Here is a 25836-nt window from a genome sequence, read left to right as displayed (position 1 = left end):
GTCAGCCGTGATAGGCTATGTAAATCCTTACGGGCGCTGCCATTTGTGTTCCTTACTTGGGCACATGTAGTCTATGTAAACATTTATGTAGACTACGGCAAAAATAAGGGCAATGCAAATAGCGTCGGGAACAAGGAACGCAAATAGTGTTGGGAATAAGGAACGCAAATGGCGGTGCCCATGGGCACCGCCATTTGCGTATGCACTTCCCCCCCCCCAAAGTCAGCCGTGAGAGGCTACGTAAGGATTTACGTAGCCTATCATGGTGTTTTTTGAAAATCTAGCCATGATAGGCTATGTAAATCTTTACGTAGCCTATCATGTTTGTTGCTGTTGTTGTTTTTTACTTGGAAATGGCGGCGGCGACACCAAACCCCCGCCAAACCACCGCCGGGAGCCGCCAGTGCCAGGGACATTCGCCAAAGGTAAGTCCCATTCCGGGCGGGGGGGGTGTCGGAGAATTTCCCCACCAATTTCGGGGGGCTGAATGCGTTGGCATTCGGCCTCCCAGAGATTCGTGGAGAAATTCTCTGACATCCCTAGCTAGGGATGGACGAAAGTCACTTACCTGGTCCGAAATTCTGGCTGGGGTGGAGGTGCCCCGCCTCTCCGGCCACGAAAGTTCTCCTGCCAGGACGCAAATGGCAGCGGCCATAGCCACCGCTGTTTGCGTCCCTGGCCTGCAGTCAGCCGTGATAGGCTACGTAAATCTTTACGTAGCCTATCACGGCTGACTTTGAAAAAAAAAAAAAAGCACATACACAAATGGCGGCACCCATGGGCACCGCCATTTGAGTTCCTTATTTTGGCCCGGGTAGTCTACGTAAATATTTACGTAGACTACCCGGGCCAAAATAAGGAACGCAAATGGCAGTGCCCATGGACGCCGCCATTTGCGTACGCGCTTTTTTTTTTTTTCAAAGTCAGCCGTGATAGGCTACATAAAGATTTACGTAGCCTATCACGGTGTTTTTTGAAAATCTAGCCGTGATAGGCTACGTAAATCTTTACATAGCCTATCACGTTTGTTGTTTTTGTTTTTGTTTTACTTGGAAATGGCGGCAGCGGCGGCCGTTCAGAAGACCGGCCGCTGCCGCCCCGCCGCTGGGAGCCGCCGCCGCCGCCAGGACATTCGCCGAAGGGAAGTCCCATCTCAGGGGGGTGGGGGGGTGGCGGACTGTTTCTCCACCAATTTGGGGGGAGATTTGTGGAGAAATTCTCTGACATCCCTAAATCTCACTGATTTGAGTGTCTGGTGTCAGATTGCCTGAGCGTGTGCGCTGGGGGGATCAGGAAACCTGACACAGGCAAAGAGTTGGGTGGGACATGGGGAGATAGTATTGATTAGTTATTTCCTTTAGTTGCATGGAAGGTATATGCCCATTGTTCTAGGAAGTGATCAAGCAAAATATAAATAAATGCATTTCTTGAGTGTGTGTAGGTATGCATCTCTCTCTCTCTCTCTCTCTCTCTCTATCATCAGTGTAAAAGTGAAGTGTGCCTCCAAGTGTAATCAGAACTATTCTCACAGTATCAAACCTTTGGGATAAACTCAGCTAACCCCAAGGCACCTTCTTGACAAGATATGTGCAATCACCAGCATCATATGATACAGCTTTATTTTCATCTTAGGAGTTTGATTGTGACTAGTCATATATGTTCTCTTAGCAGCAAAATGTAATTGCTGGCATTACACAATATTCTTCCCTCTCTACTGTTGCCAATCTTTTTCTTGATTTCTTTTTTGGGGAACAATCATGAATAATATAAGGAATAATTATTTTTTAAAAGAAACGTTAAGAACCATATAAGATTAAGTGAAAAAAATGCAACATTTTAAATATTTTTTTTGCAGGCTTTTCGGGGCAGTTCTGTGAAAGAGAAGCCAATGCATGTGACTCAGGGCCTTGCCTGAATGGTGCAGTCTGTATGGTTGATGTCAGTGGATATGATTGTTTTTGCCCTGAAGGTAAGTTGTTCAACACAATGTATCTATATTATAAGTGAAAATTTGCCAAGATTGCCCGAAGATTGCAAGGTTGTCTTCTTGACAATCTTCAAAGCATTGAAAACATCCTTCCTATCAAAATAAGTTGTTCATTCTTGAAGTTTCATTTGCATCTATGTCCGTCAAGGCAGCCTGTTCACATGAAGGTTGTAAATAGTTATATCTGTAAGTGTGAATGTATGTCTGACACCCTGCTTCTGATTCTTCACTATGTTAGAACAACAGTAGTAAAAAGCAGGAAAACAAATCAAAGGTCGGTCACTGAGCTTGTCTGCAACACCAGTTGTCTCCTAAAAAATATGCCCTCAGATGTTATAAGCATCTGGGTGAAATGAATAATAAACTAACACAAGTTTAATAAGGAGTGATCATTTTTCAGTACAATACCAAACATCTTCACTAAATTATATATATATATATATATATATATATATATATATATAAAATATATATTCTTTATTTTTCCTATTGCTAGTAAAAATAATAGTAAACTCTTTATTCGTTAATCAATGCATCTTCAGTCAATCCATGCCAGTTTTAATCATGGATGGGGCAGTTTTAATCAGTGGTGTTGAGAGTTAAGCCCACACATCTATTTTGGGAGACTGTTTTGGTTCTGGAGTTCTAGAACAGAAGGATCAAAAAACAGAAATACTGAAGATTGCCTTTTCTTTTATCAAGACACTTCCTTCCCCATCCTTGAGTCTTTCTTCAAGACTTGCTTCTTTACAAAGGCCTCTTCATAACCACCACAGCCTCATTTTACCTACTCATGAACTGTTAATATCATGCCCCATCTCCATTACAAATTGTCAGCCCCTAACCACTGATATGACACCCATCCACCTAATATTGGACACGTTCCATCTTTGTTTAGCTTTGTTTACATGTGGTGCCACATGCACATAGATAGGGACAAATCTATTTGTTCCACAGTCTGTAACATTTGGGGATCTGAAAGGCATGCACAGATCATCCAGGAACATTGTTTCTTTTCACTGTGGTATGGGAGAATGGGAGAAACAGGTCTCTGTTATGTCCTATGGGAATCTCTCCATATGTGGGTGCTGCATTCTCATGTGAAGTAGGGATGTTGTGGGAGTCTGAGAAGGGGTTGGAGTCTGATGGATTCCTCCACCCATGGTTTAGCCTCCCAAACCTTGTTCACCGAGCCACTCACTGGACCTGCTCGCCGAGTGCCCGCATGGTCTGTGAGTGCCCCCAGCTGCCCGTTCTCTTTGTGAGCTGCCATTTTGCGTAAAAATGATGGCTAAGGGGTTTCTGGATATGTAATGTTACGTTATGTAAATAGTATCCGTAAAGGGGCCATTTACGCAGTATTACAGGCATGAATGGTCCATTTACACCTGTAATGTTGAGTAAATGGCCCCTTTATGGACGTCATCACATATCCGGAAACCCCCGAGCCACTATTTTTACACAAAATGACAGCTCACTAAGAGGATAGGTGGCCCCATAGCACTTACTGGGCACTTGTCGGGCACTCCGGCAGCTTGACAAATGCCTGGCAAAGCCAGACGAAGGTGAGTCCATCCATCCCTAATGTGAAGAAGCACCATATCATCACTCAAGATCTTGGCTATTAATGAACAATTATCTTGGGGAAGGTGCTTGAATGGAGAACACACTCCCGATATTCCCAGATGAAACTGATTGTCTAGATCCATTTCAGTCTGACTACTAGGAACTGAAACTTCAGTGGTTGCCTTGATGGTTAACCTATGTTGGGAAAAATGTGGGAGAGTGTCACTCTGCTAATCTGCTTGGACCTCTCAGCTTTCAAAATCATCAACCACAGCATCCTTCTGTTCCCCTCCTACCCAACTGGTTTCAAGAAAGTGATGCTAGGAAACAGTTGTTCTACTGTAGGGAAATTAGAATTTACTGGGGGGGGTTTCTCAAACCACCTGTTTAAAATTATGATATTTATTTATTTATTTATTTATTTTATTTCATTTCTATACCGCCCAATAGCCGAAGCTCTCTGGGCGGTTCACAAAAATTAAAACCAAACAACACACAATAAAACAATTTAAAATATATAGAACATTAAAACCACAATATAACAATACAACCACAATAAAACCTAGCAGCAGTACAGGAGTTTAAAATACAGATTTAAAACAGCAAAGATAAAAATTTAGAAAGCTAAAATGCCTGGGAAAATAAAAAGGTCTTCACCTGGCGCCGAAAGGAGTACAATGTAGGCGCCAGGCGAACCTCACTAGGGAGCTCATTCCAGAGCCGAGGTGCCACAACTGAAAAAGCCCTCCTCCTAGTAGCCACCTGCCTCACTTCCTTTGGCAGGGGCTCACGGAGAAGGGCCGCTGAGGATGATCTTAAGGTCCGGGCAGGAACATATGGGAGGAGGCGATCCTTCAGGTAACCTGGCCCCAAGCCGTTAAGGGCTTTGAATGTTAACACCAGCACTTTGAATCGGGCCCGGAAACGGACTGGCAGCCAGTGCAGCTGGAAAAGTACTGGCGTAATATGAGCTCGCAGGCCAGTCCCTGTTAACAATCTTGCTGCCCTATTTTGGACCAGCTGAAGTTTCCGGACCGTTTTCAAAGGCAGCCCCACGTATAACGCATTGCAGTAATCCAGACGAGAAGTTATCAGAGCATGGATAAGTGTAGCTAGGCTATCTCTGTCCAGATAAGGGCGTAGTTGGTATGATAGGTTGCCATTTCCTGCCTACTAAAATTTGATGAGGGCTAGAAGAAGTGGCTGCTTTGATGCTAAGGTGCATTGACTTTCACTCACACAGACAATGGTTTAAAGTAGAATAGAATGCTTTTTATTGGAAAGAAGTAACATGCACATACACCTTTCAGACTTAATACAGAAATAGAAAAAAAAGAGTAGAATTAGCTAACTATATACACTGGTCAAGGATCTATCTTCCTTCGAAGACCTTTTGTATGGTGTTGGAAAAGACCTCGAAATGTTGAGTGAAGTCAGAACATGGCATCTGGGTGAGGTTCTGTTTTATATCCTTATGCTCTGCCAATTTCCATGCCTATTTTAGGGATGTATGAATCCCTTACCTGGTTCCGGTCCAGGGCTTCGGCAGTGGGGGGGAGGCGATCCGTCCCTCCCCCCGAAATTCTCCCCAGCTGGCTCCTCTCCGTGGCAAGGCGGAGTTCAGTTCTCCCATCTGCTTGATTGGCACCAAAATTGATGGTTTTTATGGTTTGTAATAAGACTGTAGTGGTATTTAGCAGTTCAGTGGTTTTAAATATTTCTTGAGGCTGCTTTAAAAATGTTTTATTCATTCAAATTATTTTACTCATGTAAGGGTCCAATACTATGAGGATAGTCGGCCACCTCCAAACTCAGAAGCGACTGACTATCCTATGCAGGGTGGTCAGAGCGCAGAGGGGATCTTCTCCAGCTGCCCTGCATTTGCAGCTAGATGGCCGATTTCAGCAGTCTAGCCAGGATGGCTCAGATTAGGGGGTGGAGAGGCTGGATGGCACACAGAAAACATTGTACCAGCGTTTCCACCATGCTCTCCCTCCCCCCAGGAATGCCCCCTTTTCCCCCATTCCATGATGCTCTGACAAGCATGGAGCTGGGGACAAACTGTGATGCCTATGAGGTGGCAGGGGATTGGGCTGGGAGGCAGTTTTCTGGGAACCAACCTCAGAGCTCTGGCTCTGAGGTCGGTTCCTGGAAAACAAAGAATAGCCATCTAGCAGCCATAGGATTGCACCCTAAATTGTTTTACTCATTCTAATTGCTGTATTGGGTACCATTTGTGGTGGTGGTGGTGATGGCAGGAAAGCAGGGTGGAAAGGTGGGGTATAACTTAAATAAATAAACACTGTTTGATTGTTGTTGGTATTTAAAATAAAACCCTCTTGAAAGCTTTCTATTGAAATGTGGGTTAAAACATTTTTCTACATAAATAATAACTTAAAATTAAAGATATTTCACAGCCCAGTTAGATCCTGTACCTTAAATACTGTACATTTAAAAAATGGTATTAGGTAACCCATTTATGTGGAATGGGATACCTACATCCTGCATGTGTACCAAAGCAAGGAGGGTGGGGAATGGGGCTCTCATATGCCTTACGGGCATCTCTCCATGTGTGGGTGCTATGCCAATGTGAGAATCATTCCCAAAATGTGCAGTGTTATTTAATATAAAAATTGATTACATTTTCTGAGATGTTGCATTGCAAGATATTATTTCCACTTATTCTAATATGAAATATAACCAATACTTTTTCAATACTTTTGCCATTAGTTTAGATTTGTGAGCAAAATGCATAGAATGTGGGATCTGAGAAAGACATTCAGACAGGATAACACAACTGTTGCTCTGTTTTGAAACACTTTCCATCATCAGACTTGCGAAAATAACACTTGGTATTCACGGCGATAATTTTGTGGATTGGTTGTTATCAGGAAGGGAGACATGGGTCTGATTAAAGTCTGTATGTGAATGAGATCTGTTACTGTATACATTATTAATGAACTCAGGGTAATTGTAAAGTTTTATGACTTAGGGATCAGTAGAAATTGGTTCCACGGTCATTTTGAGAAATTATGAGAATATGCCTTGCACTGTGGGTGCTGATAGCTTAGCATTAGTCATGGTCTTCCCGCAGCCATGGCCTGTGACAGCACTTAATGATAGTCATTTTGTAGCGTGACCATGCATTAGAATAGATTTACAAGAGCATAAAATGTCAGATACCAAAGTGCAGAGTTCTTTGTCAGTTCTTAGCACAAGAAACCCTCCACACGCCTAGCCATTAAGATTGGCTGCAACTCGGGTGCAAGATAAGCATTCTGCAAAAACAAGCAAGAGAGTAACATAAATAAGAGCTCCATCACCACTGGCCATTAAACCCTGCTGGTAAATTAGTCTGCAATCCTATACACACTTACCTGTGAATAAGTTTCCTGTGAAACTTTACCTGTTTACCTGTGAATAAGACTTACATCTAGGTAAACATATTTGGATTGTGCTCAGAAATACAAATCAGTACAAAACATTTCCTTTCATATAGGGATATACAATATTGGGGGGTGGGGTAGGCAGGGAGAACCTTAGGCCCCCCCCCCAATGAATTACTGAAGTGAAATGCACAACTCTAGTGACAAGTGGGCCAAATGAAGTGATACATCATTTAATACTGGACTGTCCGAAGTTTCATCTGGGGAGTCATCTGTTTGGCAAGTGCTACACTTGATATTGTCCTTCAAAAACCTGTGTGAACTTTACACCAGTAGAGCTTTCTTTCCCTTCATTTTCATTTCATGCAGCATCAGAAAGTTTGGCCTGTCCAAGTCCAGCCAGTGACCTCAGCTGAGCTGGGATTTCAGCCCCATTATCTCAAATCCTTTTCCAATACTGAATCTTGGAGTGGCACTGCAGATTAAAAAGTGAATTATCAAAAGTGTGTTAGTAAGATGTCACATTACTCTGGGAGGGACTGTATGAGCTCTAATTTCATATGACAAGCATTTGTTGGAAAGTGTCCTAAATAATGGGCAGTACCCAATGGTGCCTGCTTGCAAGCAGGGCCCACTGACACTTCTGTGAGTGGCCAACCCCTTACGTGAGCTCTGCCAACCTGACCCATTTGAGAAATGAGTATTTCTGCTCATCGTTTCAGGTTGTCTCTGGAAGCGCTAAATCTCTGTTGTGCAAGCGATGGGCTCCACCTATGCAACAGAATCAGCGGGGTTGGCCTCTCATGAGCAGTCATCGTTGGATACTCTCCAATAATTTATTTATTTATCTTTATTTATATACCACGCACAGTATCCAACAGAAATGCTCCACTTCCACCAGTTCTGAGGAGAACCTGGAACTCCCCAGTCCTATGTCTAGGGATGTACGAATCCCTTACCTTGTTCTGGTTCAGGGCATCCACAGTGGGGGGGAGGCGATCCGTCCCTCCCCCCGGAATCCTCCCCAGCCAGCTCTGCTCCATAGCAAGGCCACGGAGCCACCAGCCGGGGCCGGCTGCAGCCAGACTTCTGGGTGCTGCCAGGCTGCTGTGGCCGCAAATGGCGTCCTTGCATTAGGCCGTGATAGGCTACGTAAGTATTTATGTAGCTTATCATGGCAAAAGGCAGGGATGCAAATGGTGGCTGCTACACCATTTGCGTCCCTGCCTTTTGCCATGATAACCTACATAAATACTTATGTAGCCTATTTCGGCAAAGAGCAGGGGTGCAAATGGTGTAGCGGCCGCCATTTGTGCCCCTGCTCTTTGCCGTGATAGGCTATGTAAGTATTTACATAGCCTCTCACGGCCTAATGCAAGCACACAAATGGTGGCCGCTACGACGGCCACCATTTGCGGCCACAGCAGCCCAGCGGCAGCCAGAAGATGAGCCGGAGCCGCTGCCGCCACATCCGCCACCACATCCACCGCCAGGTAGGTCTGCTCCGGGGGGGGGGGGTTGGGGGGTGGCAGGGGAGGAGGCCATTCCACCATTCTTTAGAATCTGGCCTCACTGGAGTCTGTGACGGAATTCTCCAACATCCCTGCCTATCCCAACACTCTAACTACCACACCACACTGACATGAACTAAAAACATGTAAACAGGAAGAAAACTTGATCTGGCCTTTGCTTTCTGACATAGTAAATGATGCAAAACTTAAATTCTTACTCCTCTTTAGAGTGGTAGCTGTATTTCTATTCCTACCTCACCATATTGTGAGAACAGTACAGAAGTTAAAGATTATTGAGACGTTTCTCAAACTAAAGTAACTGTTAATGTTGTGAGCATGGACAACAACTCGACTCCCTTTCTGTAAATAAGAGCGTTAGCCAGATAGCTCATGGGAGTTGTTTAAAAAAAGAATCATTTCAGCAGGAAATATGCTATAGAAATTATAATCATACAAACAATTACTTGTTCATCATTATAGGTCTAGTGTCATGGTCATGAAAAAGTGTTTGCATGCAGCTTTTCCTAAACGTTTACACGCTGGTGCACTGAGGCAGCAGACGCTTGCTTGATGCTCTTGTTCCCGTAAGTATTATCCCCGTTTAAGAACAAAGGGGGATAATTTACTAATGACAGATGAGATGAGGAGCTACGAGCTAGGCATCTTTTAGAAAGCGTTCAGTGTGAGCCATGAAAGAGAATTATTTCTGTTTTATAGAGTCGTTTGATAAGGATTGATTTATTATTTACAAAGAGAGGACTCAGAAAGGAGACATAGTTGTAGATAAATAATATCCTGCCCTCTTTTTTTTCTTTTTTTCTTTTAACCAATGAAGGATTTGAAGGTCTGAACTGTGAAATCAACTTTGATGACTGCTCCTACGGCTTCTGCAAAAACAATTCAACGTGTTTAGACCTGGTAGCGGACTATGCTTGTGTTTGTCCTCCAGGCTTCACCGGTAAGGCGTTGCCTAAGACTTTAAATGAAACAATAAATATTTAAAGGCTCCATTATATCTTGTGAAATTAAAAGCAAATAACTGGCCATGATCACATGTTATACATTGTCTTATTGCTAATAGAAATAGAACAAGTACTGTGCTGCAATAAGTCTCATCAATTATATTCCTTAATCCTTTGATCATAAGCTGAAAGCTGAAAATGCTGACGTTAATCATTCAAGATTCATTGTCAGCAACTTTAAAAAATATTCACAACTTAATAGGAACTAACCTACCTCCTGCCAAAGGAGAGCAACTAGTTTCAGTGCACACTACACACCAGGGGTAGGGAAAAATGTTCTTGCCTAGGATCACATTTCCTTGGGGTAATCTGTCAAGAGCTGAATGTTGGTGGTGGGCAGGGCCATAAGAACACAAGAAGAGCCCTGCTGGATGAGACCAAGGGTCCATCTTGTCCAGCATTCTGTTCGCAGAGTGGCTAACCAGCTGCCTATGGGAAGCCCACAAGCAGGTCATGAGTGCAACTGCACCCTCCCGCTCATGTTCCCCAGCAACTGGTGTGCATAGGCATACCGCCTCTAATACTGAAGGTAATATACCTATAACCATCATGACTAGCAGCCATTGATAGCCTTCTCCTCCATGAGTTTGTCCAATCCCCTTTTAAAACCGTCATTGGCCATCACCTTGCGGCAGTGAAATTCTTTGCCACCTCTTTTCTCTCTCTTCCTGATACCCCGTCTCTCTCTTTCTCTCCCTCCCACTTTCTTTCTGCCCAGCAGGCTCACAGACAATCATGTCACTTGCTGAAGAAACAAAGTACAAGGCAGAGATTGGATCTGAACCCCTAGATGCCAAATTACATATTCACCCCCATAAATACCCCACAGAATTCCCATTTCACAGAAGGAAAAGTGGTGATGCTCAGGGAACCCCCTCCACCCCAAAAATGCCGAGGCAAAACTGCCCCTACCTTCTAAAAACACACACACAGTCAAAACTACTATCCCTGAAACACAGACGGAGGCAAAATTCACCACAAAAAATATGCAAGCAAAACATGTCCACCCAAAACAAATACACAGGCATAACATACAGAGGCAACACACACATACAAGCCACCAGGCAAACCCCCCAGTCACTGCTTCTCCATGCTGGTCCTGCTCTATACCCAGCTCCCAAGTTTACCATGCAGTGGCAGGGTCCATTCATTTCCTTCTTTAACCACCACCACCACCCAGTTTTAGTTTTAGCTAGCTGGCTTGTTGGGCACACTGGAAAAGTGGCTGGAGGCCAGTGCTTTGCTTTCCAGCTGTCCAAGATAAACAATATTTGTTATTTTTTTTTAATGGGAGGATCAGCAAGCACCTAAGCAGTGTCTGGGTGCACTGTGGCACCCACAGGTACCATGTTGCTGATCCTGGAATAGGCCCTATAGCTAGGCATAGGGCTTCACCATTCTTAGGGCATCTCTACACCATCCTAGAATCCTGCATTTAAAATGGGGCTTTCTGTTTCCGTTTTAAATGCAGGATCACAACTGACTCCCTTTACACATGCTTCCTTTCCCTTCTCTCCATATCTGAGTCTTCCATTATCTTTCATTGATCTTGCTCCTCTTCTTGCTGCTTTTCCTCTTTTCACGGGGGGGGGGGGGACTCAACACAGTGGGGTAATTTGATAGCTCATTATCTGTGATCTATTTAAAAATGGAACAAAGGGAATTCAGTGCAGGAGACACCCTGGAGAGTCACGGTGTCATGTAAAGAGCCCACAAACTTCCGTGAAGGAGCCATCTAGTTGTAGGATAAAAGCTCATTGTGAAGGAGCCATTACACAGCTCAGGCTTAAGCCGCGGCACCCAACAGACAATTGCAACTAGATGAACCAGAGCAGTTCCTCAGGTAAAGTCAACTAGCTCTCTCTCGCTCTCCCTCCCTCTCCCTCATACACACACAGCTAGGCACTGTTCCCAGTTAATCATTTAGGCTGCAATCCTATACGCACTTACCTGGGAATAAATCCCATTGAACTCAATGGGGCTTATTTCCAAGTAGACACATATAGGATTGTACTGTTAATGGGTGTAATTGATCTGTAAAGTAGTGAACAAATTTAAAACCCAATAATTGGCGTCCACCTCTTTCTGACCAACCCCAAAGGGCCATATGAGGAACCAGAACAGTAAAGTGAGAGACCGAACAGTGATACAATATCATGGAAATCTGAAGACAAAACCAACAGAAAATGCATGAGTGAACACTTTCTATTGAAGAACCCATCTTCCAAGGTCCTTCAAAGGGCTTCATATACTATACTAAACAGTTAATTTCTGCATAAATAATAAAGAGTAGAGCTACCAGTGAATTGCATAAAATTAAAGGGAAAATCAATTATGGTTCAACAAGACAATTTTCGCTCCCTGTTAGAAATTAACCAAAGTGCCTTGTTTACATGAAATCAGAGGCATAATTTGCTAAAAGTTTCTCATCTGCAAATAATTAGCATGATTTCTTTAATTAGAACCAAAGCTTAAGAGTTGAAATCAACTGGAGAAAATGCGTTCATTCATCAACTAAGAATAAAATGAGATGAAATTAGAGTTGTTCGTTCTTTTTGTGGTTGTGTTTGGGGAATGCTACTAAGTGTTTTTAATTTTATTTTCAGATTTCAGTTGGTGTCATTTATTTTGGAAACAAGTAAATGAGAACCATGTCTCCACTTGAGACATGGCTATAGTGTAATGTATTTAGTCATAGGTGAATGCTTTTATGATCATGACTGTAATGGGCCCAGAGATAAATTGCAACAGATGATGGTGGCGGTGGTGGGTGGTGATGATAGGAGCAAGGACCATGATTTGTGTTTAGTCTGCTTATAGTTGAATAACAACAACCACCCAAGTATTCTGGTCTTGTGATTAAAACACAAACCAAAGAGTCATTAAAACAAATCCCCTTGGATTTATTCCTGCTCTGAAAGTAGTAAAACTTTAACACCATGGTTCCATAAAATGGGAATAATAGAGATCAGCCACACAGGTCTTTTGTAAAGCCATCATAATTGTGGTATGTGTTTTACAATCACTGAAATGGGTCCAGAGTTTGCCTCCCATAGCAGAAGAACTCCTTCCATTCACAGGAGGCTTAGTGACCCCACAGAGAAAGCCCACTGTTGGGATGGAGGAGATGGTGATCTTTATTGATTCCCCCGTCTTCCTGCAGTCTCTTATTCCCCTCACCCCATCTGCTCTTGGGGCTCCAGAGAAAGGTACATTTGGAGTAGAACTCAGAATCAGAAAATGTTCTCACTGGCAGAAAACACACACACACACACCTGGATCCAACCCACAGTTACATTTGTGTTTTTGTGAAAGACTTCAGTAGCTGATCTCTATTATTCCCATTTTATAAATGGAAAGGTGAGGTTGAGTGCTACCGATTTGCAAATAAATTTGCAAAAAAAAAAAAAAGCCGTGATAGTCTACGTAAAGATTTCTGTAGCCTATCACAGTTAGGTTAAAAAAAAAAAAACGTGATAGGCTACGTAAATGTTGATGTAGCCTATCATGTCTGACTTTAAAAAAAAAAACCGCGCGTACGCAAATGGTGGCGGCTACAGCCGCCGCCATTTGCGTTCCTTATTTTGGCACGTCTTAGTCTACGTCAAGATTTACGTACTAGGACGGTGAAAATAAGGGGAACGCAAATAGCGTAGCTACGCTATTTGCGTTCCCCTTATTTTCGCCGTCTTAGTCTACATAAATCTTGACGTAGACTAAGACGTGCCAAAATAAGGAACGCAAATGGCGGTGGCCGTGGCCGCTGTCATTTGCGTACACGTGTTGTTGTTGTTGTTTTTAAAGTCAGACGTGATAGGCTACGTAAACATTTACGTAGCCTATCACGGCTGACTGCAGGGATGCAAACGGCGGTGGCTACGGCCGCCGCCATTTGCATCCCTGCTAGCCAGCAGCTGGATGTCCGGCTGCTGGCGGAGCTGGCCGGCGGCTCTGCAGAATCCCTGCGGAGCCGGCCAGCCAGGATTCCGGGGGGAGGGACAGAACGCCTCCCCCCGACCATCAACATAATCCGCAAACAGGTAAGTGATTTTCATCCCTACTCAGTGACTCCATGGCTCAGGAAAGTCTAGAACCCAAGTAATCAGTTCTCCCAAAACTTTAATATCTTCCATTGGACCACACCAGCTCTTTCATCTTAGCTTACTTTTAACTTTAAAAAAATCAGTTTGGTCGTTCTTGCAAGTCAAGAGCATTATTGAGAAATACAATCTTCTTTGGGTGAAATCTAACAAGTGCCCTACCAGTGGTAGAAGGCTTGTGTCAGTGGAACAGGCCCCTCCTCCCTCTCTCAAAATCTAGTCTGGAGGGTGGGGGAGTAGATTGGGAGGTAGGGGGAAAGAGGGAATGGAACACTCAGTTGCATAAGCAGAAGCCTGCTTATACAATGTTGGATGAAACTTTTGTTTTTATGCTCCTATACCTTTGCCATTACTGTTATGCCAATCAGTAGCAAGTGTGAATTCGATTTAAAATGTGGCCTGCGAACAGGTATTAGAGGTGAGAGAGGGAAAGGGCAGTATCTACTAGAAGAAGCAACTGCTAATCTTATCAGCTCCAGCTGCAGCACGTCTCCCAGCTAAGCTACTACAGCAGGAGCAAGTTGCAGTGTGGCTATTGTTACCTGACCCTTCAACTGTCATAGGAAATGTCCTGGGAGAAGGAATGGGTTTAGGTCTTGGCAGCCATGCAGTTGTGATGTTGCTGCATTCATGCTTTCCATTTCTGTTGGGATGGGGTAGAGTTGCTCATGGGAAATATTACTGGCAAGGTACAAAATTGCTGTGGAAGCTGTAAGAATGGTTATTGTTGTTCTTACATTTGATATTATTTTAACCCTGCAAGTTTGTTACTTAGTTGCTGCTAAGCAAGACTACAATTCAGACTAGCTTGAGATGGTGCAGCTAGTGGCAGAGCAGCGGCCATTTTAATATGCCATTGGATCAGGCTATCCATTCCACTTCTCGTTAGTTGGTCTTCACTGGGGTCCTTTCTTGTTTGCCTATGCTTTAACATCTATTTATAATTTGCTGTTATGACTGGGCTTATAAATAGCTTAGATTTTTAAGGTTATTTTAACACTATGCTAACTATAATTATACTGTGGCAAATGTGATTTTGTAGTAACTTTACAAAATATCTATTTGTAAATATTCTTTATTTGCTTTATATAATCTTGCCACTAAAAGATTTAATTTATTTAACTACTATCTATGATCTGTAAAAATCCCTTGCTTTAAAGCTGTCAGGCAAACATAAAATACAATGTTCCCAACCAGGAAAAGTTAAATTATGTAGTTGTCACTTGGATTATGAAGTAGCTTTTCTGCTATCCCAAACCCTACATGATTTATAGTTTTAACGTTTCATTTTCTTTTCTGTCAGACAAAAATTGTTCAATGGACATTGATGAATGTGCCTTCAAACCCTGCAAAAATGGAGCTAGTTGCCATAATTTGATTGGCGAATTTTACTGCAACTGCTTGCCAGGTAGGTGCTCAGGTGGTACGTGGGTGAAGAGTTAGGACAAATGTTCAGGACAGAAATAGAACTAATTTCTTCAGATGCATTATTTCAGATTCAGATTTGCTTTGTACTAGCCCCTGCTGCTTCCCCTCCCCTCCCATCACCCACACATAGAAGCTGTACAAATGTTCCTGTAATACACAGCACATTTATTATTAGGACAGCATCCTCTATTTTTATGAATTTGCTTGCAGACCATGTCGCTTGAATACCTATCTGAAAATGAGGTGTTGCGTACTAATGAGGAAAGATTGTTGTGTATGAAAATATCAGCTGCATTCATAATATATCCTGTAGGGTGTCCCAATTTCTAAAACCTTTAAAATGAGAACACAGTGTAGGACATAATTGTGGAAGAATGTTGTTGTTGTGCATAGACTCCATAGGAGAAACAACCACACTCAGCCCTTAGTCTTTCAGGTCTTAGAAGATTTTAGCTTGATGAGAAGTGTTCGCATTTCTACTTTCCCCCCCCCCTTTTTAAATGCCAGAAATGTGGTACTTCAGATTGGTTTAGGGCACAATCCTATGTATGCTTAGTCAGAAAAAAAGTCCTACAACTCCCAGCATTCCCCAGCCACTTTTTTTCTGTCTATACATACCTAGGATTGCACTCTAAACCTTGTAAATCGTAAGTCTTAGGGTGCCTCTACATTAAGCAAAAAACCTGCAAAAATCCACATCTTTTCTGGAGCTTCCTGCTTTCAGTTTCTTTGCGGGATTAGGAAGTGCTCCTTTACACGGCAGCCACATGGTTTGAACTGAGGGAGTTCCTCCCTCTCTCCCTGGCCTGTGTGCAAATGAGCGGGGGGGGGGAGTCTTGTTTTCATAGCTTAACTTCTGCTGTACTGTTTTCTCGCAGCCCCCAGGAAATCTCTGGCTTACTTCTGAGTAGACATAAAATGTAAGATTGTGCTGTAAGTCTGCAACCCTTGGCACATTTACTTGGGAATAAGCCCCATTGAGCTCAGTGGGACTTACTTCTGAGTAGACATAAGATCACCCTGTAAGTCTGCAATCCTCAACACACTTACTTGGGAGTAAGCCGAACTGAAATTAATGGGGTGCTCTGAAACAACAGAGGACATTGCTTCTGAGCTTGGTGGGGTGGGGGATGAGATGTGTCTCCTTTCGTTGCAGGCAGGCATTTTACCCTCTTCTCCCTCCAGTTGAGAAATGTGGAGGCAGGAGACACAATTGGCAGGCAATTCTTGCCCTTGCACCTGTCAAATCTGCTCAGGTCTCCTTCCATGCAACCCCACTCCCATCTTCAATGCCGTCATCATCTTGACTGCCCCCCCCCAACAACTGAAAGCAGATGTCCACAGCAGGCAGACAAAGCGGTTTCTTCTGCTATTGGAGAATTTCACAGGGAGGTTATGGTGCTCCTGTTCCATGGGCTGGGAAAACTACCACATATTTTGCATTTTGGGAAAACATGAGATAGGCTGGGGGAAATTGCAGGAGGCTCCTTGGACATTAGCAGCATCATGTAAAGAGCCCGCAAACATCCCAGAGAGAGCCATCTCAATAGAAGGATAAAAGCTCCATGTGATGAACCCCTTAATGGCTATGTCTTTTGTGGTGGATAAACATAATGTCATGCTTTGGCCATGGTTTGGCCATGCAGTATGTTGTATGAACACTGAAAATGTTGTACAAGTAGGAAACTGAACATCTGGCTAAACAGTACAAACACAATAGAAAGAAGCTATTTCTTTGGGGTTCAAACCTTAGAATCATAGAATAGCAGGGTTGGAAGGGGCCTACAAGGCCATCGAGTCCACCCCCCTGCTCAATGCCTTTCTTATTCTTATATAGGAAATAGGAGAGGCATGCATTGTTGCTGGGGGTGGATGGGTTGTTTTTGTTATTGTTTTAAATTAAAACAATAAAAAGAGTGCTCTAAACCATTAAAAGAAGTGCTCTTTTAGTGAACAGAATTTCACTCAGGGGATCTTAGGATCCAACCCAATTTTGTTATTGAAATACTTAGTATATTTAATTTATGAAAAAATGTACATTTAATCAGTAGATTACGTAACAAAATTTTTAATTGATTAAAAAAAATCAGGTTGCCGGCGCCTAGGAAAATATAAACTTGTCAGATTAATATTTGAAGTTGCAAGATGAACAGACAGTTCTCTTTTGAAATCAGTACACTGAATGTCCTTAATGCATAAGGCCTGATACTGCTAGCTCAGTATGTGAAACAAGGCACTAACTTCTTAATCGTAAAATTAGCTGAAGCTGCTTATTATTGTTTAGGATGGAATATGCAAACAGTTAATGACAGTGAAATGTCACAAAACATACTGTTATAATGGTGTTGCAGCAACTCCAGTACAATAGACAGAGATATCAGGGCAAATGTTTAGACTTGGATCTCATATGCAGATGATATGATCCCAAGTATATACCTGTGAAGGAATGAAACTTTCAGCCATTTTGTGTGTGGATTTTGTGGCTATAAAATAATTGTTGTTATTGTTGTTTTTTTAGAGGCTGTTTGAAGTCTCTGAAAGGGGTTGCTGTTGTTGTTGTTATTATTAAAGAAATATTTCTTGGGCACTTTTCAGGGCAGAAGTCCTCTCAAGGTAGTGTACAACAATAAAGCACATAAACACAATACAATATTATGGGTGATAAAAACACGACAGAACACAGTAAAAACAGCAGTAAAAACCAACAACAATACCAACAACAATACCAGCAACAAAAACAGCAACAACAGCAATCATTACTCTGGAGAAGGCCAGAGTAAAATAACTTGTTTCCAAGGCCTTCTTAAATGCCTGCAATGACAGAGCAACTTCCATTCCAGAGGAGAGGTCACCCTCACCCACATAACAATTCTCACCAGAGGGCAAATGAGAAGGGCCTCTCTTTCGGGTCTTAAAGTGCAGGCTGGTATGGGTGAAGGCTGCCCTTCAGGTAACTTGGTCCCAAACCATTTAAGGCTTTAAAAGTCAAAAACAGCACTTTTAAAGTTCAACCCAGGAATGTAAGATTTAAGAGAGGGTATGAGCTCACAGGAAGTTCAAAAGTTCAGCATAGAAACTTAACTGTTAAAGAGGGAAACAAGCTCATGGGAGGGTCAAAGGATCAGCCTAGGAACCTGGCAGGTGAGGAGAAATAGAAATTTAACCAGACTCCATTCTCTTTCCGATCTTCTAAATGTTTTGTGGGGTGAGAGAGTGAAAATACTGTATATGAGTAAAGATGGGAAATAGTAGTTAAGAAAAGGAGTTACGTTTTGTAGCAGATCAAGATACAGAAGAAGAGGGAATTTGAGAGAACCAGAATTGGGGTTAGAGCACTATTGCAGAAGGAAGCCAGGATGGAGGCATGCAGTGGATCTAGAGGGGAGCAGCTGAACTGAGAGCTGGAAACTGTTTTGTTGCCAAGTATTGGCTGGGGTAGGAAAACCGTCTAGAATAGGTTCAGCTGCATGTGTTTACCTGTGCTTATTTTTATTTGTTCCTATAGCTAACTATTCAAACTGTTCTAAAATTAGGCTTCCTGTAAAAGTGTTTTCTCTCAGACTGTATAACTACATGACTCACTAAATCTTCAAATAAAAGCAAAGCCTTGGGGAGGGGGGGACTTTGTCTGAGTGCCATGCCACAGAGAGCTGGCTGGCCTGGGTCAATAATTAAGTTCCAAAGGTTAAAGGACTGTTCAGTGGAGACAGCCAGGAAACAATGATAACTACTTGGTTCTAGCAATGGTGATGACAGAAAAAGTAGGTGCTGGGTTAGCTGGTTTTCTCCTCTCCCATGCTGTCACAATACCCATCTTTCTGGAGCTAATTGCTAACCAGTACAGGTACACCAAAAAGGACTGGCATTTGAAAAGCTGATAGAAACCCTTTAGAAAAATGTAATGTCTGCATGCGGCATCTATTTTGCCAAGACTTAAAGGTATGTAATTCAGCAAAAGTCAAATATAAAATAATGCCTCTAGAAACTCCAAAGGCACTTCTCATTGGCAAACCCTACTTCATATTCACATTCTGCCCATTTGTTTCACTTCAGCTTTCTTGATTGAAGTGGTTGCCATTGCTGGGTTATTGATAGAATTCCTCATAGAACATTTTCATAGGGGAAAAGATTATTTTTACCCTCCTAGTTTGAGATGAGTGAACAGCTTTTATTCACAGTATAACAATAAGCCATTTGAAATGCTGGAAGAATGAAAAATTACACTCTAATTTTGTAAAGGATTGAAGAAGATATGGAGAGGATCTGAAAAGTGATTTTTCCTCCTCAGAATTTACTAGTATACTACAGCACACAGTGGTTTGGTTCAGCAAACTATGGATTGGATCCAGAATCTGCCTTCCATAAGTAAGGATGGACGAAAGTCCCTTATCTGGTCCCGCAGCTTGCTTCGCGGTGGGGGGGAGGCGCTTCGGTTCTCCCCCCGAAGTTCTTGGCAGGGGGGAGGCGCCCCACCCCACCCGGCCAAAATTCAGGCCGGGGGGGAGGCGCCCCATCCCTTGCCACTGAAATTCAGGCCGGGGGGGAGCACCCCGTCTCCCCGGCCACGAAATAAAAAAGTAAAGTAAAGTAAAAAAATAAACACGTGATAGGCTACGTAATGATTTACGTAGCCTATCACGGCTAGTTTTTCAAAGTCAGCCATGATAGGCTACATAAATCTTTACGTAGCCTATCATGGGTGACATTGAAAAAAAATGCGTACGCAAATGGCGGCGCCCATGGGTGCTGCCATTTGCGTTCCTTGTTTGGGCAGGGGTAGTCTATGTAAAGATTTACATAGACTACGGCGAAAATAAAGGCAACGCAAATAGCGTTGCCCTTATTTTTGCCGTAGTCTACGTAAATCTTTACGTAGATTACCCCTGCCCAATTAAGGAACGCAAATTGCGGCGCCCATGGGCACCGCCATTTGCGTACGCGCTTTTTTTTTTCCAAAGTCAGCCGTGATAGGCTACGTAAATCGTTACGTAGCCTATCACGTGTGTGTGTTGTTGTTTTTTACATTCACTTTGTAATGGCGACGGCGGCAGCCAGTTGGGAGACCGGCCGCCGCCCCTGCCGAACCGCTGCCGGGACTAGGGATGGGGGAGAATTTCTCCCCGAAACTTCGGGGGGCTGATCGCCAACGTGTTCGGCCCCCCGAAGTAGTTTCGGGGAGAAATTCTCCGCACCCCCCCGCCCCCGGCAAGCCCCCCGGGACGGGACTTACCTTTCCCGAATGTCCCTCCCGGTGGCGGGTCCCGGTGGCGGTTCGTCAGGTCTTTGACAGGGGTAGAGGCGGCAGCCGGTCTTTCGACTGGCTGCCGCCGCCGCCATTCCAATAAAAGTAAAAAAAAAACAATGCCCCTGTGATAGGCTACGTGACGATTAATGTAGCCTATCACGGCTAGATTTGCAAAGTCAGCCATGATAGGCTACGTAAATCGTCACGTAGCCTATCACGGGTGACTTTAAAAAAAAAAAAAAAGCACGTAAGGCTAATGGTGGCCCCCATAGGGAGCTGCCATTCACGTTCCTTACTTGGTCGCTGTAGTCTACGTAAAGATTATGTAGACTACAGCAAAAATAAGGGCAACACTATTTGCGTTGCCCTTATTTTCGCCATAGTCTACGTAAATATTTACGTAGACTACAGCGACCAAATAAGGAACGCAAATGGCAGCTCCCTATGGGGGCCGCCATTTGCATACGCGCTTTTTTTTTTTTTAAGTCACCCGTGATAGGCTACGTGATGATTAACATAGCCTATCACGGCTGACTTTGCAGATCTAGCCGTGATAGGCTACGTTAATCGTCACGTAGCCTATCACGGGGGCATTTTTTTTAACTTTTTATTTCGCGGCCAGGCGAGGCGAGGCGCCTGCTTCCCAGCCTGAATTTCAGCCAGGCGAAGTGGGAAGCCTCCCCCCCGGCCTGAATTTCGGCTGGGTGAGGCGGGAAGCCTCCCCCTCAGCCTGAACTTCGGGGGGAGCAGCGACGCGCCTCCCCCCCACCGCGAACAAGCTGCGAGACCAGGTAAGTGGCTTTCGTGCACCCCTAGCCGGGACCCGCTGCTGAGAGGGACATTCGAGGGAGGTAAGTCCCATCCTGGCAGGGGGGGTGGGCGGAGAATTTCACCGCCAATTTCAGGGGGCCGAATGCGTTGGCATTCGGCCTCCCGGAGATTCGTGGAGAAATTCTCCACCATCCCTATCCATAAGAGGAAAGCACCTTCTGTCAGAGCAAGGGCTCTTCTTGTGGAAGATCCCACCATCCAATTTTTGGGATCCCCCCTCCCCACACACACCACAGCTCACCCCATTCAGCCAAGTCTCCTGACTCTTAGTGTAGCATTTTCAAAGGGCTGGAGGGGCTGCCATGTGAAGAAGGAAGTGGGGAAGTCCACTTTCATCAATGCTGTTGATCCAGCATGAATCTAGATCCAACCCTTAAATTAAGAACAAAAGAGAGCATAAGAAGAGCCATGTAGGATCAGACCAAGGGTCCATCTAGTCCAGCATTCTGTTCACACAGTGGCCAAACAGCTGTTGATTGGGAAACCACAAGTAGGACACAAGTGCAACAGCACCCTCCAGCCCATGTTCCCCATCAACTGGTGTACATAGGCATACCACCTCTGGTACTGGAGGTAGCACATAGCCATCAGTACTAGTAGCCATTGATAGCCTTCTCCAGAGGGGTGTCTCCACAGTCGATTTGCTGCGAGCTGGCTCTGTTCCAAGGTCATTTGGGGCACATGATATTGTGGCCACCCCTCAGCCACCCTGGAGCTTTTTGTGGAAAAAAACGGATTTCCAGAGACTACTTTAAGTCTGATTCTTTTCCTTAAGTCAGGTTCTCTATGGTATAGTTGTTGTGTGCCCCAACTCCCAGATTGATCTCAGGTATGCTAGCCCTGCCCAGTGGTGTGCCCTTTACTATGACCCTGGTCAAGGGATGTTTCCTGTCCCTGGGATTCCCAGCACAAACCAATTAGTGTCTACTCAGAAGTAACTCCCATTGTGGTCAATGAGGCTTGTCCCTGCACTTCATAATTTACAGAGATCCCCCTCAATGGAAATAGCACATTTTAAAGCCCTAATTCCCTAAAGGTTGTAAAGCAATATCTCAAAGCTGCAATACTCTGTTGTTTGGTTTATCACCGTTTGGAAGTAACTAATTCACACCTTCGACCCTGTGCTGCATTGGGTTAGAAAAGGGGCTGGCTTCCTGTCCCTGTCTTTCCCATCCCTGTCTTTCCCAGCACAAACATATGTGTTTCTGCTCAGAAGAAACTCCCATTGTGGTCAATTATGCTTGCTCCCAAAATGCGCACTCCAGAAGTTACTTAGATTCCCATGCATCAAAATAACGCATTTAGGAGCCTTAAAGCTATGTCAAAGCTGTGTGTCTTTGATGTTTGCTTTCTTGCTTTGGGAAGTAATTAATTTCCAGCTGCGATCCTTTGCAGCATCAGGAGCTTCAGCGGAAAGGAGAAAGGGGATTAGAAAGGGGGCTGGTTGGAGCCACGGTCCTTCAAGTATTCAGAAGGTTAACTCTCCTAAAGGCTGTGAAGCACTATGTCAAAGCTGCTTTCTCAGCTGTAAGGGAGTAATTAATATGAAGCTTCAAAGCTTTGATTGTTCACAGCATTGCGAGCTTCAGGGGACAAAGAAGGCTGCACCCGTGTTTCTTTAATGTTTAATGTTTCTAATGCGAAGCATTGAAGCTTCGATCATTCACTGATTTGTCATCTGTAAGAAAGGATGGGGGAAGCCTCTTGCATTGGAAGGAGGGAAGCCTCTCTTATTGGTTAAGCAACCCCGTTCACTCTAATCCCCCCACTCCACCCAGAAGTATGTTCCTGTGAAGGGATTTAGAATGGTGTGGTGCACTCGTCCATGGAGCTCTGCGCAGACCAAAGCCGGCTCCTTGAAAAATCCCAGTAAACCACCATTGGCTTCTCCTTCCATTGCCATGGAGACACCCCCCAGGAATTTGTCTAATCCCTTTTAAAGCCATCCAAGTTGGTGGCCATCACTATATCTTGTGGTAGCAAAATCCATAGTTTAACTATGCGCTGTGTGAAGAAGCATTTCCTTTTATCTATCCTGAATCTCCAGACAGGCCACCGTCCTGGCTTGGAAATCATAGTTTGAAGTGGTTTGCAAACAGTTATTTGTGCTAAGTATAGTTTGGTGTGTCACGAAAGGCTGGACACATCCGTCAGGAAGCTAGAAATAATCTTGCCTTTCTCTACAAGAACAAAATAGTAACAGGAAACTCCATCCAGGTACAACTAAGAGCTAAACTACACATTATGCTAATTGTGTAGCAGAGGTAGTTGATCCCAATAATTTTATTTACTCTAGTGTAACTACATGCAACCTTGTTTTGGATTGGGACCAGCATCCTCCAGGAGGAGAGGATTAAATCTTTCCCCTTGTCCCGCCCAAAAAATTCCACCTTCCCTCCCATGGGGGGGAAAGGGGGTTAAAAATGAAAAAAAAACAACAACACTTGAGTAAATAGAAGCCTTTTTTTCTTTTTTAACCCCCTCCCAGGGGGGAATCTTGGGAAAAATGGGTCAGGGGAGGTTTAATCTCGCCACCTCAGGGAGTGTTGGTCCTGATCTGAATCAGAAATGTGCACAGTTTCGCTACAGTAAATAAATTAGGGATGGCGGAGAATTCCGCCACGGACTTCAGTGAGGCCGAATGCCCTGGCATTCAGCCCCCAAAAATCCATGGCAGAACGGCCTGCCACGCCCACGCCACCCCGCAGATCCCCCCTGGGATGAGACTTACCTGGGGCAGATGTTCTGGACAGTGGCGGCTCCAGCAGCAGCTTCGGCGGTGGCTGGTCTTTCGACCAGCTGCCACAGCCGCCATTTGCAGTCTGGTCCTAGCCGTGATAGGCTACATAAGTCTTTATGTAGCCTATCATGTCTGGGTAAAAAAAAAAAAAAAAAAACGGAGTACGCAAATGGCGGCAGCTACGGTGGCCACCATTTGCGTTCCTTATTTTTCACTGTTTTAGCCTACGTAAATATTTACGTAGGCTAAAATGGCGAATAAATAAGGAACGCAAATAGTGCCCACTACGCTATTTGCGTTCCCCTTTTTTTTCACCGTAATAGTCTACGTAAATATTTACATAGACTAAAACAGCAAAAAAATAAGGAACGCAAATAGTGGCCACCATAGCCGCTGCCATTTGCGTACGCCGTTTTTTTTTTTTTTACCCAGATGTGATAGGCTACGTAAAGACTTACGTAGCCTATTACGGCTCCCTGGCTGGATGCAAATGGCGGCCACTACGGCAGCCGCCATTTGCGTCCGCACCAGCCAGTCCGCGGCCGGAAATCCAGAGCTGGCCGTCAAGGATTCCAGGGGGGAGGACAGGATCACCTCCCCCCCGTTGAGGATTCCGGGGGGAGGGATGGAGCGCCTCCCCCCCCACGAACAGAATCCGCGAAAAGGTGACTTTCGTACACCCCTAAAATAAATCTATCAGACTTAGCTACACACTACTTGATTAGTATAATGCCTAGTGCTACCTGACTAGAAAGTGGTTTTTGATATTAAACATTTCTAGATACTTCTTCTGTTTTTAAATTGTGAGAGGGTTTAGAAAATTATGTGGGGGATTCATTGAATGTAGCTACGTATTTCCAACATAATGTGCACATTGATTCTGACTCTGGATGTATCATACCCAATGTCTTTAAATATGAACAGGATCTCTCTCTCTCCCTCTCTCTCTTTCTCTCCTTCCCTCCCTCCCTCTCTTTCTTTCTCTCAAGTATACTATAATATCAATGTAAGATTGCATATTGAACACTCTTTTTTTTCTTAAATTATGCAGCTGGCAAAACAGCATGTTTACAATTATTTCTGCTGATGTCCATCTGTACAGATTTGAATTAGGTTGCATTTAATATTTTTGAATTGCTGTAGATAGCATTGGATCTCCAATTTTTATTTGTTTATTGGGTAAAAATAGTTATTTCAATGAGGCAAAAGTTTTTCCTGAAACCCCTCCTTTAAAATCCTGTTAGATTCCATTTTTAGTCCCTGTTGCTTTTGCTTTAGCTGTCTTTCCTGTTTTGCTGGCAAAGATCTTCCATAGATATGTCATGGATCACCATCCCAAACCAGCATCCACAGAGGATCCTGACCCCTTGCTTTTAGGAGAGGTTCCAGAATCAATGGGAGAAGACTTAGCCATAGAAAGACATTGTGAGGCTTCTGTCTTCTCAGAATTCACTTTTCCAGAGGTATTCCAAGGAGCACACACACTCACCCTGAATCCAGAGAAGGTTGCATTACCAGCCTCAGACTCTGACAACCACTCCCATGTCATCACAGCCTGAGGTTGCTGAAAGAGATGAGGCCCCTTTACGGATCAAAGTCTCAGCCTAAAGGCTGGTAACTTACTATTCAACCTTCAGTCTTTCTCTGATTTCCATTGGACCAACATACATACAATGCTGTCTGGTTTCCCCCCTCACTTGGACCTTTCTTGGTACTGATCTCTTTCTACCTGCTTCATGAGAAACTTGTCCCAACCTGTCCCTGCTCAAGATCTAATCCCTAGCAGAACCCTACAGCCCAAGCTGCATCACAGAGCCTCATCAAAACCTATGGCCTGGCTGAAATGGTGCAAGATTTTGATTACTCGCCTGCTTAGCTACAATTCAGAGCACCGTCTTTCTAATAGAGACTGACAAATTTGGGACAGGTGTAGATCAGCATATGGAAGTATGTGAGTTAGTACAATGCCATAAAATTTGAAGCAGCAAAGCCAAGCAAGAGAAGAATGGGAATGAATTAA

At 43.9% G+C, this 25836-nt stretch overlaps 1 protein-coding gene across 1 annotated transcript in view; it reads left to right on the top strand.

Annotated features, from left to right (window-relative positions):
- Positions 1 to 1861: 1861 nt before the first annotated feature.
- LOC146359228 (uncharacterized) overlaps positions 1862 to 25836 on the top strand; it is a 120540-nt gene continuing 96565 nt past the window's right edge. Inside the window, exons 1-3 of the mRNA XM_084812731.1 lie at positions 1862 to 1969; positions 9286 to 9408; positions 14876 to 14980. Of these exons, the coding sequence (XP_084668857.1) occupies positions 1930 to 1969; positions 9286 to 9408; positions 14876 to 14980 (268 nt within the window). The 5' untranslated portion in view covers positions 1862 to 1929. The remainder of the gene's footprint in view (positions 1970 to 9285; positions 9409 to 14875; positions 14981 to 25836) is intronic.

The sequence above is a fragment of the Heloderma suspectum genome, chromosome 1 (genome assembly GCF_057233095.1).
Source record: "Heloderma suspectum isolate Gila_16-S chromosome 1, 16-S_ref, whole genome shotgun sequence".
NCBI lineage: Eukaryota > Metazoa > Chordata > Lepidosauria > Squamata > Helodermatidae > Heloderma > Heloderma suspectum.
The sequence above is the reverse complement of the archived record's forward strand: the minus strand, read 5'-3'. Positions and strand labels throughout refer to the sequence as shown.